Here is a 14,323-nt window from a genome sequence, read left to right as displayed (position 1 = left end):
CTACAACTCTGTCCTTGCCAGGACACAGTGCATTCCAGCCAAGAAAGTGGTACACTCGACTACGAAAGGGTAATAACAGTGATTTAAAACAATGACTACATTCTCGATCGTACATAATCTAAAAAGATGAAAATCTTAATGTTGACACTATTATTTAACTTTCAACCACAAAGTAATGAACTTCTTTTGCTGAGAGATACACCTTCAGATATGCTCATAGTTGTGGGCTTTTATCTATGAAGTAATTGTTACTGTGGATGGTATCCATAGACTCGCACACGTCTACCTACGCCCCACTGCCAGCTTGCCAGCCATTTGATTGAAACGTCTGTGGCTCTTCAGTATGTAGTTATTCGGACAGCTCGCTCTACCTAGAGAATGAAAAAGTAAACTCTTTGCGGCGACGAGGTGCAGCCTGTATTCAGACTTTGAACACTTTGCGCAAGAAGCTGTGAACCATTGTAAAATGCAGTAAATCCCATACTGTACGTGACTTCCTCACAGCTAGGGTTCTAACTGTTTCTGACCTATAGAGCTTAACTAATGTTTTCAATAAACATATAAACGTCTAATGACTCCCAACCATACTCAGTATTTAATGGTATGGGCATATACGAGGGCGGTTCAGAAAGTAACCTCCGATTGGTCACAGTGCGGGTTGTGGGGGGAGTAGCGACGCCATCTGTGCGTTCACGCACTCAACAGGTCAGTCGGCATCAAGTCTGAAATGTGTGCTGCAATAGAAAACCCCGCCAAATGTGAAGTGCGTGCTGTCATAAGGTTTTTTACAGCCAAAGGATATTCTGCAGCAGCTATTCATCGTGAGCTTTGTGCCGTGTACGGACCAAGAGTTATGAGTGAAGGATTTGTCCGTGAATGGGTACGTTTATTTAAAAGTGGACGAGAAAACGTTCATGATGAAGAGAGGAGTGGTAGACCATCATTGGTGACTGACGAACTCGTTCAGACAGTTGATGCAAAAGTTCGTGAAAATCGACGTTTCTCAATGTCGGACTTGTCTACTGGATTAAGTACGTGAACCCTGAGACAAAAGAACAATCAAAGATGTGGGCACATTCAAATTCGCCTACCAAACCCAGAAAAGCCTCGCAAGATTTTTCTGACAGAAAACTGATGGCAACGGTGTTTTGGGATGCCAAAGGGGTGTTGTTGGTTGAATTCATGGAACGTGGTACGACCATTAATCAAGACGTGTACTGTGAAACAATAAAAAAGTTACGACGGGCTATACAGAACAAACGCCGTGGTATGCTGACTTCCGGTATCGTTTTTTTGCACGATAACGCCCGTCCTCACTCTGCTCGCAGAACAACGGCCCTTCTTGAGTCCTTCAAGTGGGACGTTATCAACAATCCACCTTACAGCCCAGACCTGGCGCCAAGTATTATCACCTCTTCATGCATTTGAAGAAATGGCTCGGGTCACAGCGGTTTGATGACGACGAAGAGCTCAAAGATGCGGTCACAGGCTGGCTCCAGGCACAAGCGGGTGATTTTTATGCAGAAAGAATTTCAAAGCTTATGAAGAGATACGATAAGTGCCTCAATCGCTATGGAGACTATGTAGAAAAATAGTGCAAAATGTAGTTGTAAGATGTATATATTAAAATATTTTTATTTAACTTGGTGTATTTTTTTAAACCAACCGGAGGTTACTTTCTGAACGGCCCTCGTATTAATTGCAATTTCAAGGGTTTCCGACCGTGGGATAGTTACCTAGGAATCAGTACTATCCGATTAAAAATTACAGTGATATCGAATCAAATCGTGATAGAATATTCTCACGTCGGAACCACAATAAAGTCCAGATTCGAAAGCAGGGCCGTCCAATGAAATAAAACGCTTAGAACTGAAAGAACGTTTATCATTGACACCAACCTACGTCCAGAATAGAACGGACCTCCTGCACGGAGGGTGAAGCTATTTATAGAAACATCGGATATTCCAGAATGCTGTTACTTATAGAAGCACCTATTACTCCAGAATATACAAGGGTCGCCCAGAAAGTAATACACCGCATTTTTTCCTTCAACATTTCTTTATTGAACATAAGGTGAATTACACACACGAAAGAATGGTGTTTCATCTACCCACTCTATTTATCCACGTATTCTCTATCCCGTTCTATGGCCTTCCTCCAGCGCGAAACAAGGGCGTGTATGCCCTGTCGGTACCAATCGTTGCCCTGGTGGCGGAGCCAGTGCTTCACTGTGTGAATCACCTCCTCGGCGTCCTCAAAATGTCTTCCACGAATGGCATCCTCCAGTGGCCCAAACAAGTGGAAGTCCGAGGGATCTATGTCAGGGCAGTAGGGTGGATGGAGTAATGCTGTCCAACCTTGGTTTGCGACATGTTGAGCTGTCCTCAGACTTGCGTGGGGCCGAGCGTTATCGTGTTGCAGCAAAACATCTCCTGGGTTGCTGTGGCGCCGAAGTCACCGGAAGCGCGTCTTGAGTTTTGTTAATGTGTTGACATATGCTTCTGAATTAATGGTACCGCCTCTTGACATCACATCAATGAGAATCACACCTTTACTGTCCCAGAACACGGTGATCGTGACCTTACCGGTGGAAGCAGTTGCTTTGAATTTTTTCTTCTGTGGGGAGTGGGTATGGCGTCATTTCATCGACTGTCGTTTCGGGCTCAAACTGGTGAACCCAGGTTTCATCACCTGTCACAATCCGGGACAAGACGGGCCCTCCCCCTCAACTTCAAAACGTTGTAACAAATCAAGACAAATGCTTTTTCTGTGCGATTTGTGATCCAGCATTAGACACCGCGGGATCCATGTTACACACACTTTTGAATATCCAAGAGTGCGGATAACTGCATCCACATTTCCTTTGCTGATTGACAGATGTAGCGCCAACAACCGAGCCGTAATGGGTCTGTCCTCGCGAGTGACATCAACAGCTCGTTGCAACATGTCATGTGTGACAGCCTTGGATGGTCTCCCCGATGGCTGAAAATCGTTGAGATTCGCCGAACCGTCTTCTGATGACCTCACCTTCCGTGCCCAGCGACTAACTTCTGTCGACAGCAGACGCTCCATAGACTTTGCACAATCGTTTGTGAATGTTCCCCACAGTTTCTTTCTCCGCAGTGAGAAATTCAATGACGGGACGTTGCTAGTGACGTACATCACCTACAGACGCCATTTTGTAACTGTCCTGCAGCTACGCTATCTGTCGGAAGTGACGGAAACTTGGCGCGCTCACTCAGGAGACTTCAAATAATACATACGTTACGTTTCGCATTCGTAGCATTATTTCAAGCTGAGAAAAAAAAATATAGTGCACTACTTTCTGGGCAACCCTCCTACAAACATTACAAACATTACAAGAATCTTCCAGAAATAATGAATGATAAATAAGAAACAATAGTTGGTGGTCGGATTTGAACAGGTGGCCCACACACGTCAGCTAGCGCCTCTAACCAGCACCAACTAATTGGCGTTGCCTTAATTAGTATACGACACTGCATGCATCACAGCTTGCGGCAGCACCAGCTTGGTGAATGATTTTCGAATAGGTGGTAATCAATACAAATTTAAATATGTGTATTTCACGATACGTAAAAATGTAACGCGAGGGGAGCCCCAGGAAAGTGTGGTAGGACCGCACCTGTTCGCTTATAAAAATAAAAGACTGAAAAAAAGACGGCGTACAGAACCTTTGTGCGGCCCAGTACTGAGCGCTACACTATAGTTTGGATCGCTACTAGGTCGGAGTGAAGGAGTAAATCGAAGAAAATCAACAGTTAGATTTGTTACCAGTCGGTTGGGCTGGTAAAAAGTGTTACGGAAATGCATCTTGAGCTTGGATGGGAACAGAGAGGGCGAAAGATAATCTTTTCACGAAACACTAATGAAGTTCAGAGTACCACAGTTTCCGACAGACTGCTGAAAGATTTTATTTGCTCCAGAGTTCGTTTCGCTTAAGAACTGCGATGAGCAAACAAGGCGGATTAGGACTTGCACAAAGGCACATAAGCGATTGTTTTTACGTTTCTTCATTTGTTTGTGCAACTAGAAACGGAATGATTTACAGTGGTACAAAATACCCTTCGGCATGCACTGTACAGTTGCTTATTCAGATTGTAGATTGATTTACCAGCTTCTGCTACAAGATTTACAACTGCTATCACACATGTTTGACATGTACTTGCGAGTAACAATACATGAGGCCGAGGGCGGTGGAACGTTCACGATGGCTCGGGTGCAGGTAAAGACTTAGACCCATTGGTAGAATACTGAGAAACTGCAGTTTTGCACGAGCGAGTGCTTCCAAAACTCTTGCACAAGTTTTCCTAGACTGCAGCTAGGGGATGTACGATATATATCACCTTGTAATAAGGGTGAACGTAATGCGTGTACGAAGATGGGTGGTACAAATGACTAGACAGATTTGACTCGTTAAAAAAAAAAAAGCTCTCTTACGTAAGACTGAAACTGTCTCAACGTAACATGAGAGTGTCTCATAAATAGTAGTAAATAAATAAATAATGTACTAAATTTTGGAGGTCTCTTCGTTCAGTTTTGACTTGCTAATGGATGCTAATGAATCAGTTTCTTTCGTGACTTGAAGTTTCGTTTAATCGTAAGAGAAACAGCCGACCACCATTCGGCCAGTCCGGAGTTTTATTTAGAATTTGTACGTCGGGCCTTGCCCTACATAGAAAGTGGGTCACCGTTTTGTGAAGCGATTCGCGGCTGCGAGACCCCCTGTCAGCAATAAAGCAATATAGACGGGCGTTCCAGGAGCGCTTCGGTCTCCGCAGTTCGGGGAGCCGTCGGTTCAAGGTGATGCTTCCGTCCCACGTCCTGGTGTTGCCCACGCTGCCTGCTCCGTCTAGGGCCGAACCCGTTACGGTTGCGAGAAGCCTATTGGCGCAGGTCTCAGGTGTGGGACGACCGTGGGACGCCAGGAGACACAAACCAAACTACTCGATATAGGTCAAGCGCAGCGGCACCAGCAGTACCAGCAATACGACTAGAGACACACGGACAGATTCGGCATCTGTAATCGCAAAAAAATAGTCGAGATCGTTTTCGTGCTGTGGCAAGGTGTTGAGATTTGCTGCTGCAGTAGAAAACCAGTGCAGAAATAGTGAATAAAAATGCGGACTGCTAACAGCAAGAAAAGTTGTCATGAAACAAAAAAGAAATACGAGGGCAGTTCAATAAGTAATGCAACACATTTTTTTTCTCGGCCAATTTTGGTTGGAAAAACCGGAAATTTCTTGTGGAATATTTTCAAACATTCCCGCTTCGTCTCGTATAGTTTCATTGACTTCCGACAGGTGGCAGCGCTGTACGGAGCTGTTAAAATGGCGTCTGTAACGGATGTGCGTTGCAAGCAACGGGCAGTGATCGAGTTTCTTTTGGCGGAAAACCAGGGCATCTCAGATATTCATAGGCACTTGCAGAATGTCTACGGTGATCTGGCAGTGGACAAAAGCACGGTGAGTCGTTGGGCAAAGCGTGTGTCATCATCGCCGCAAGGTCAAGCAAGACTGTCTGATCTCCTGCGTGCGGGCCGGCCGTGCACAGCTGTGACTCCTGCAATGGCGGAGCGTGCGAACACACTCGTTCGAGATGATCGACGGATCACCATCAAACAACTCAGTGCTCAACTTGACATCTTTGTTGGTAGTGCTGTCACAATTGTTCACCAGTTGGGATATTCAAAGGTTTGTTCCCGCTGGGTCCCTCGTTGTCTAACCGAACACCATAAAGAGCAAAGGAGAACCACTGTGCGGAATTGCTTGCTCGTCATGTGGCTGAGGGTGACAATTTCTTGTCAAAGATTGTTACAGGCGATGAAACATGGGTTCATCACTTCGAAGCTGAAACAAAACGGCAATCAATGGAGTGGCGCCACACCCACTCCCCTACCAAGAAAAAGTTTAAAGCCATACCCTCAGCCGGTAAAGTCATAGTTACAGTCTTCTGGGACGCTGAAGGGGTTATTCAGTTCGATGTCCTTCCCCATGGTCAAACGATCAATTCTGAAGTGTATTGTGCTACTCTTCAGAAATTGAAGAAACGACTTCAGCGTGTTTGTAGGCACAAAAATCAGAACGAACTTCTCCTTCTTCATGACAACGCAAGACCTCACACAAGTCTTCGCACCCAAGAGGAGCTCACAAAACTTCAGTGGACTGTTCTTGCTCATGCACCCTACAGCCCCGATCTCGCACCGTCGGATTTCCATATGTTTGGCCCAATGAAGGACGCAATCCGTGGGACGCACTACGCGGATGATGAAGAAGTTATTGATGCAGTACGACGTTGGCTCCGACATCGACCAGTGGAATGGTACCGTGCAGGCATACAGGCCCTCATTTCAAGGTGGCGTAAGGCCGTAGCATTGAATGGAGATTACGTTGAAAAATAGTGTTGTGTAGCTAAAAGATTGGGGAATAACCTGGTGTATTTCAATGCTGAATGAAACAACCCCTGTTTCAGAAAAAAAATGTGTTGCATTACTTATTGAACTGCCCTCGTACGTCGACAGCGAACATGAATTTAAGTGCTGTTTTGTGGCGAGCCGATGGCTGTGTAAAAATATGGGTTAATTATTACAAGTAAAAACAAGCAACCACCCGCTGTAATAATGCTATTTATTACAAATAAATAACACCGTTAACGGTTTCGAACAGACGTGTTAATCATCAGAGGACTATTCTGTTTCATTTTCCATTATCTTCTCCATTCTTTTATGTGTGGGTCTGTGACTGATAAAGTACGTATTTTTATTCTGTTCATTTTCATTCTCTTCATTCTGCGTGATCCAATTACTCAAACAATGTTCACAGATTTACTTGACCGGTTCAGCATAAGCACGCCATCATTGCATTCTTGTAATAGATGTTAAGCCTGGACATAAGATGTATTCCGTGATTTTTATAGTTGTATAAATTAGGTTTCCAAGAGCATTTCTGCTCTGAACAACAAATGTTAGTCATATATTTTATTTAGGATGCATAACCTCCTAATTATTGCGTCTTGGCACCTTTTTTCCATAAGTCTTCTGACTGGTTAGATGCGGCCCGTCACGAATTCCTCTCCTGTGCCAACCTCTTCGTCTCAGAGTAGCACTTGCAACCTACGTCCTCAATTACCTCCGGATGTATTCCAATCTCTGTCTTCCTCTACGGTTTATACCCTCTACTGCTCCCTCTACTACCATGGAAGTTATTCCGTAAATTCTTACCCGATGTCCTCCCATTCTGTCCCTTCTTCTTGTTAGTGTTTTCCATATATCCTTTCCTCACTCATTCACCGGAGAATCTCCTCATTCCTTACCTTATCAGTCCGCCTAATTTTTAGCATTCTTCTGTAGCATAACATCTCGAAGGCGTCGATTCTCTTCTGTTCCGGTTTTTCCGCACTCCTTTTTTCACTACCATACAACGCTGTACTCCGAACGTACATTCTCAGAAATGTCTTCCTCAAATTAAGACCTATGTTTGATATGAGCAGACTTCTCTTGATCAGGAATGCCTCTTTTTGCTTCTGCTTGTCTGCGTTTTATGTCCTTGTTCCGTCCTTCATGGGTTATTTTGCCGTCTAGTTAGCGGAATTCCTTAACTTAGTCTACTTTGCGATCTCCGGTTCTGATGTTAAGTTTCTCGCTGTTCTCATTTTGCTGCTTCTCATTACTTTCGTCTTTCTTTGATTTTAATCCGTACTCTATACTCACTATACGATTCATATCATTCAGCGGATCCTGTAATTCTTCTTCACTTTCACTGAGGATAGCAACGGCATCACCGAATCTTACCATTGATATTCTTTCACCCTGAATTTTAATCCCACTCTTGAACATTTCTTTTGTATTTTACATAAATGATTACCTATAACGCTGTTATATTTTACCAAACTTTGTGTCTTTATGCTGAAACTGTTTCTATATTTTACGGCGTTGTTCAGAATGGAGCTGCTACCCGAAACTAAGAGCAAAGAAACGGACGTAAATAAGAATAGAAAATAATGTAGCTGTAGAACTACTTCGAGAATTTTAATTTGTTACACCCAACGTATCGGCGGTTTCCAGTTGTGGCGAAAGTTTCTTGGGAAAATGAAGCAAGGAAGACTGGGTTTAACGTCCCGTCGACATAGAGCTCATTAGAGACGGAGCACAAACTCGTATTGTGTCGAGGATGGGGAAGGAAATCGGCCGTGTCTTTTGAAAGGAGCCATCCCGGCATTTGCCTGGATCAGTTTAGCGAAAACACGGAAAACCTAAATCTGGATGGACGGACGCGGGTTCGAGCCGTCGTCCTCCTCCAGAATGGGAGTCCAGTGTGCTAACCACTGCACCACCTCGCTCGGTAAGTTTCTTGGGGTGGTAGTAGTGACAGAGCGGGGCAGGGGGGGGGGGGGTTTGCAGGGGGTGCAGGACTTTCAGTGGAACCACCACCCCTAATAAATTCGGAAGCGGATGGCATGTTTTGTGCAGCATCTGCAACTTCCTCATCACCCTATCTTTCCACCTAGTCCTTGGACGACCTATTTGGCGTCTTCCAATCATCTGGGATTGAACACTCGTTGGGGATAGATTCTCCAGCTCTTAAGAAATGTCCCAACCACTGGAGTCGTCGTCCCCTGATGGCCTTACCAACGTCTGCTTTCCCAAAACATTGGTACAAGTCCTCTTTTTGCCTCCTTTTTTCATCTTCCATTTTCTCTGTTGACTGTAGGCCCATAGATCTTTCTGAGCACTTTTATTTCAAATGCGCAAATGCGCTCTTTAAGTGTTTGTGAAGTCGCCCATGTCTCGCTGCCACATAACAGAACCGGTTTTACCAGTGCCATGTAAAGTTTGATCTTGCTGTTTTGTGAGACCAAGCGTGACTTGAATAAGTTATTGAGACTAAAGACGGGACGATTAGCATTAATTATTCTCTATTGAATATCTTTCTCAACCTCGCCTTCATTATATAGAATCGATCCCAAGTACTTAAATTTCTCTACTCGTTAGATTAGATTAGATTAGTACTTGTTCCATAGATCAAGAATACGACAATTCATAATGATGTGGAATGTGTCAGGTTAATAATAGGTGTCTATACAAGATATTACATTACACAAAATATTACATGACACTCAATATTTTTAATTTTTTTTTGTGGGGGTTGGGGAAATTACCCACTTACTATATCCAAAAATACATCTAATGAGTAGAAGGAGTTGCCATTCAGAAATTCTTTTAATTTCCTTTTAAATGCTATATGGCTATCTGTCAGACTTTTGATGCTATTAGGTAAGTGACCAAAGGCTTTTGTGGCAGCGTAATTTACCCCCTTCTGAGCCAATGTTAGATTTAACCTTGAGTTGTGAAGACCATCCTTTCTCCTAGTGTTGTAGCCATATAACTGCTATTACTTTTGAATCCGTTCGGATTGTTAATAACAAATTTCATAAGTGAATATATATATTGTGAGGCTACAGTGAAGATCCGTAGCTCTTTAAATAAGTGTCTGCAGGATGACTTGGATGAGTTCAAGCAATTATTCTGATTACCCGCTTTTGTGCAATGAATACTCTTTTACTCAATGATGAGTTACCCCAGAATATGATGCCATACGAAAGCAGAGAAGGAAAATAGGCGTGGTAAGCTAATTTACTCAGATGTATATCACCAAAATTTGCAATGACCCTAATAGCATAAGTAGATGAACTCAAACGTTTCAGCAGATCCTCAGTGTGTTTTTTCCAGTTCAACCCCTCATCAATGCATACACCTAGAAATTTCGAATATTCTAACTTAGCTACCGATTTCTGATCGAAGTCTATATTTATTAATGGTGTCATTCCATTTACTGCGTGGAATTGTATATACTGTGTTTTGTCAAAGTTTAATGAGAGCCCATTTGCAGAGAACCACTTAATGATTTTCTGAAAAACATCGTTTACAATTTCACCAGTTAATTCTTGTCTGTTGGGTGTGATAGCTATACTTGTATCATCGGCAAAAAGTACCAGCTTTGCATCTTCGTGAATATAGAATGGCAAGTCATTAATATACACTCCTGGAAATGGAAAAAAGAACACATTGACACCGGTGTGTCAGACCCACCATACTTGCTCCGGACACTGCGAGAGGGCTGTACAAGCAATGATCACACGCACGGCACAGCGGACACACCAGGAACCGCGGTGTTGGCCGTCGAATGGCGCTAGCTGCGCAGCATTTGTGCACCGCCGCCGTCAGTGTCAGCCAGTTTGCCGTGGCATACGGAGCTCCATCGCAGTCTTTAACACTCGTAGCATGCCGCGACAGCGTGGACGTGAACCGTATGTGCAGTTGACGGACTTTGAGCGAGGGCGTATAGTGGGCATGCGGGAGGCCGGGTGGACGTACCGCCGAATTGCTCAACACGTGGGGCGTGAGGTCTCCACAGTACGACGATGTTGTCGCCAGTGGTCGGCGGAAGGTGCACGTGCCCGTCGACCTGGGACCGGACCGCAGCGACGCACGGATGCACGCCAAGACCGTAGGATCCTACGCAGTGCCGTAGGGGACCGCACCGCCACTTCCCAGCAAATTAGGGACACTGTTGCTCCTGGGGTATCGGCGAGGACCATTCGCAACCGTCTCTATGAAGCTGGGCTACGGTCCCGCACACCGTTAGGCCGTCTTCCGCTCACGCCCCAACATCGTGCAGCCCGCCTCCAGTGGTGTCGCGACAGGCGTGAATGGAGGGACGAATAGAAACGTGTCGTCTTCAGCGATGAGAGTCGCTTCTGCCTTGGTGCCAATGATGGTCGTATGCGTGTTTGGCGCCGTGCAGGTGAGCGCCACAATCAGGACTGCATACGACCGAGGCACACAGGGCCAACACCCGCCATCATGGTGTGGGGAGCGATCTCCTACACTGGCCGTACACCAGTGGTGATCGTCGAGGGGACACTGAATAGTGCACGGTACATCCAAACCGTCATCGAACCCATCGTTCTACCATTCCTAGCCCGGCAAGGGAACATGCTGTTCCAACAGGACAATGCACGTCCGCATGTATCCCGTGCCACCCAACGTGCTCTAGAAGGTGTAAGTCAACTACCCTGGCCAGCAAGATCTCCGGATCTGTCCCCCATTGAGCATGTTTGGGACTGGATGAAGCGTCGTCTCACGCGGTCTGCACGTCCAGCACGAACGCTGGTCCAACTGAGGCGCCAGGTGGAAATGGCATGGCAAGCCGTTCCACAGGACTACATCCAGCATCTCTACGATCGTCTCCATGGGAGAATAGCAGCCTGCATTGCTGCGAGAGGTGGATATACACTGTACTAGTGCCGACATTGTGCATGCTCTGTTGCCTGTGTCTATGTGCCTGTGGTTCTGTCAGTGTGATCATGTGATGTATCTGACCCCAGGAATGTGTCAATAAAGTTTCCCCTTCCTGGGACAATGAATTCACGGTGTTCTTATTTCAATTTCCAGGAGTGTATATTAAGAACAGCAGAGGACCCAAGACCGAACCTTGCGGCACCCCATTCTTGATTGTTCCCCAGTTTGAGAAATCACCAGTTTTTTGCATATTACGTGAACTGTTTATTTGAACTTTCTGCACTCTTCCAGTTAGGTATGATTTAAACTATTTGAGCACTGTCCCATTCATACCACAGTACTTGAGCTTATCTAGAAGTATTCCACGATTTACACAATCAAAAGCCTCTGATAGATCACAAAAAATCCCAACGGGTGACTTCCGGTTACTCAGAGCATTTAATATTTCATTAGTGAAAGTATATACAGGGTGTTACAAAAAGGTACGGCCAAACTTTCAGGAAACATTCCTCACAGACAAAGAAAGAAAATATGTTATGTGGACATGTGTCCGGAAACGCTTACTTTCCATGTTAGAGCTCATTTTATTACTTCTCTTCAAATCACATTAATCATGGAATGGAAACACACAGCAACAGAACGTACCAGCGTGACTTCAAACACTTTGTTACAGGAAATGTTCAAAATGTCCTCCGTTAGCGAGGATACATGTATTTACCCTCCGTCGCATGGAATCCCTTATGAGCTGATGCAGCCCTGGAGAATGGCGTATTGTATCACAGCCGTCCACAATACGAGCACGAAGAGTCTCTACATTTGGTACCGGGGTTGCGTAGACAAGAGCTTTCAAATGGCCCCATAAATGAAAGTCAAGAGGGTTGAGGTCAGGAGAGCGTGGAGGCCATGGAATTGGTCCGCCGCCTCTACCAATCCATCGGTCGCCGAATCTGTTGTTGAGAAGCGTACGAACACTTCGACTGAAATGCGCGGGAGCTCCATCGTGCACGAACCACATGTTGTGTCGTACTTGTAAAGGCACATGTTCTAGCAGCACAGGTAGAATATCCCGTTTGAAATCATGATAACGTGCTCCATTGAGCGTAGGTGGAAGAACATGGGGCCCAATCAAGACATCACCAACAATGCCTGCCCAAACGTTCACAGAAAATCTGTGTTGATGACGTGATTGTACAATTGCGTGCGGAATCTCGTCAGTCCACACATGTTGATTGTGAAAATTTATAATTTGATCACGTTGGAATGAAGCCTCATCCGTAAAGAGAACATTTGCACTGAAATGAGGATTGACACATTGTTGGATGAACCATTCGCAGAAGTGTACCCGTGGAGGCCAATCAGCTGCTGATAGTGCCTGCACACGCTGTACATGGTACGGAAACAACTGGTTCTCCCGTAGCTCTCTCCGTACAGTGACGTGGTCAACGTTACCTTGTACAGCAGCAACTTCTCTGATGCTGACATTAGGGTTACCGTCAACTGCACGAAGAATTGCCTCGTCCATTGCAGGTGTCCTCGTCGTTCTAGGTCTTCCCCAGTCGCGAGTCATAGGCTGGAATGTTCCGTGCTCCCTAAGACGCCGATCAATTGCTTCGGACTTCTTCCTGTCGGGACACCTTCGTACTGGAAATCTGTCTCGATACAAACGTACCGCGTCCCGGCTATTGCCCCGTGCTAATCCTTACATCAAATGGGCATCTGCCAACTCCGCATTTGTAAACATTGCACTGACTGCAGAACCACGGCCGTGATGAACACTAACCTGTTGATGCTACGTACTGATGTGCTTGATGCTACTACTGTAGAGCAATGAGTCGCATGTCAGCACAAGCACCGAAGACATTACCTTCCTTCAATTTTGTTAAAAGTGTGTCCATCTATATTGATAGTGGTAGGAAAATGGTGTCGGCGTGAGATGATCATATATTTGGTTCTCTCGTTGTCGCGCAACTAATCCCACTTAAATGTAAGAAATATAAAACGCTTAGAGCCGTGGTGTGTTTGTGAGTATTCTTGTTACGCTGTACGACGACTGCCCTCTGTCCGCAGGCGCGCATCCAGCAGCGGCAGCTGCAGGAGAAGGAGCAGAAGCTGCTGCAGCTGTACGAGAGCCAGCAGCAGCGCGCCCTCGACCGCGTCGTCACGCGCTCCACCTCGCTCAGCTCCAGCCTCAGCACCGCCTCCTTCAGCACGCTTACCTCCACCAACAACAACAGCGTACGCACCAGCCTCAGCAACGGCATCAACAACAACAATAACGGCGCCGTCGGCGGCGGCCGCGTGCGCCAGATGTTCGACGAACGCCGCAAGCCGAACAACTCGGCGCCCGCCGCACCCGGCTGGGACCGCAGCTACCCGCTAGAGCCCATCAACAAGTACGTCTCAAAAATCCAATCATTTGTAGACATTCTGTATCTAGAAGACTTAATGAGGGTCGCCATTTTTATAAGATCCATCATCCAATCGATCCATCATCATTCAACCATATCATCCATCTATCCATCCAGCATTCTTCATTTAATATATCCGTCCAGCATCAATCGATTAAAATATCCATCCATCCAGCATCAATCGGTCAATACAAACATTCATCCATTCTTCCTTTCTTTTCTTCCTTTTCTTTCTTTCCTTCCTTCTTCCATTCCTTCCTTCTTCCATTCCTTCCTTCTTCCATTCTTTCCTTCCTTCTTCCATTTTTTCCTTCTTTCTTCCATTCTTCTTTCTTCTGTTCTTTTCGTCTTTCTTCTGTTCTTTTCTGCTTTCCCCCATTGTTTCCTTCTTTCTTCCATTCTTTTGTTTTTTCTTCCATTCTTTCGTTTTTTCTTCCATTTTTTCCTTTTTTTCCATTTTTTCCTTCTTTCTTCCATTTTTTCCTTTTTATTCCATTCCTTCCTTCTTTATTCCATTCTTTCCTTCTTTATTCCATTCTTTCCTTCATTCTTCCATTTTTCCTTTTTTGTTCCATTCTTTTCTTTTTTCTTCCATTCT

At 45.2% G+C, this 14,323-nt stretch overlaps 1 protein-coding gene across 2 annotated transcripts in view; it reads left to right on the top strand.

Moving 5' to 3' along the window:
- The window catches only part of LOC126259574 (serine/arginine repetitive matrix protein 1-like), a 498,403-nt gene that overhangs the window by 441,886 nt on the left and 42,194 nt on the right, over nucleotides 1–14,323 (top strand). For both annotated transcript variants that reach the window (XM_049956481.1, XM_049956479.1), the window contains one exon: nucleotides 13,385–13,710. In XM_049956481.1, the coding sequence (XP_049812438.1) occupies nucleotides 13,385–13,710 (326 nt within the window). The remainder of the gene's footprint in view (nucleotides 1–13,384; nucleotides 13,711–14,323) is intronic.

The sequence above is a fragment of the Schistocerca nitens genome, chromosome 5 (assembly GCF_023898315.1).
Source record: "Schistocerca nitens isolate TAMUIC-IGC-003100 chromosome 5, iqSchNite1.1, whole genome shotgun sequence".
NCBI classification, from domain to species: Eukaryota; Metazoa; Arthropoda; class Insecta; order Orthoptera; family Acrididae; genus Schistocerca; species Schistocerca nitens.
Note: the sequence above shows the minus strand (reverse complement) of the source record. Positions and strands in the feature narration are given on the sequence as shown.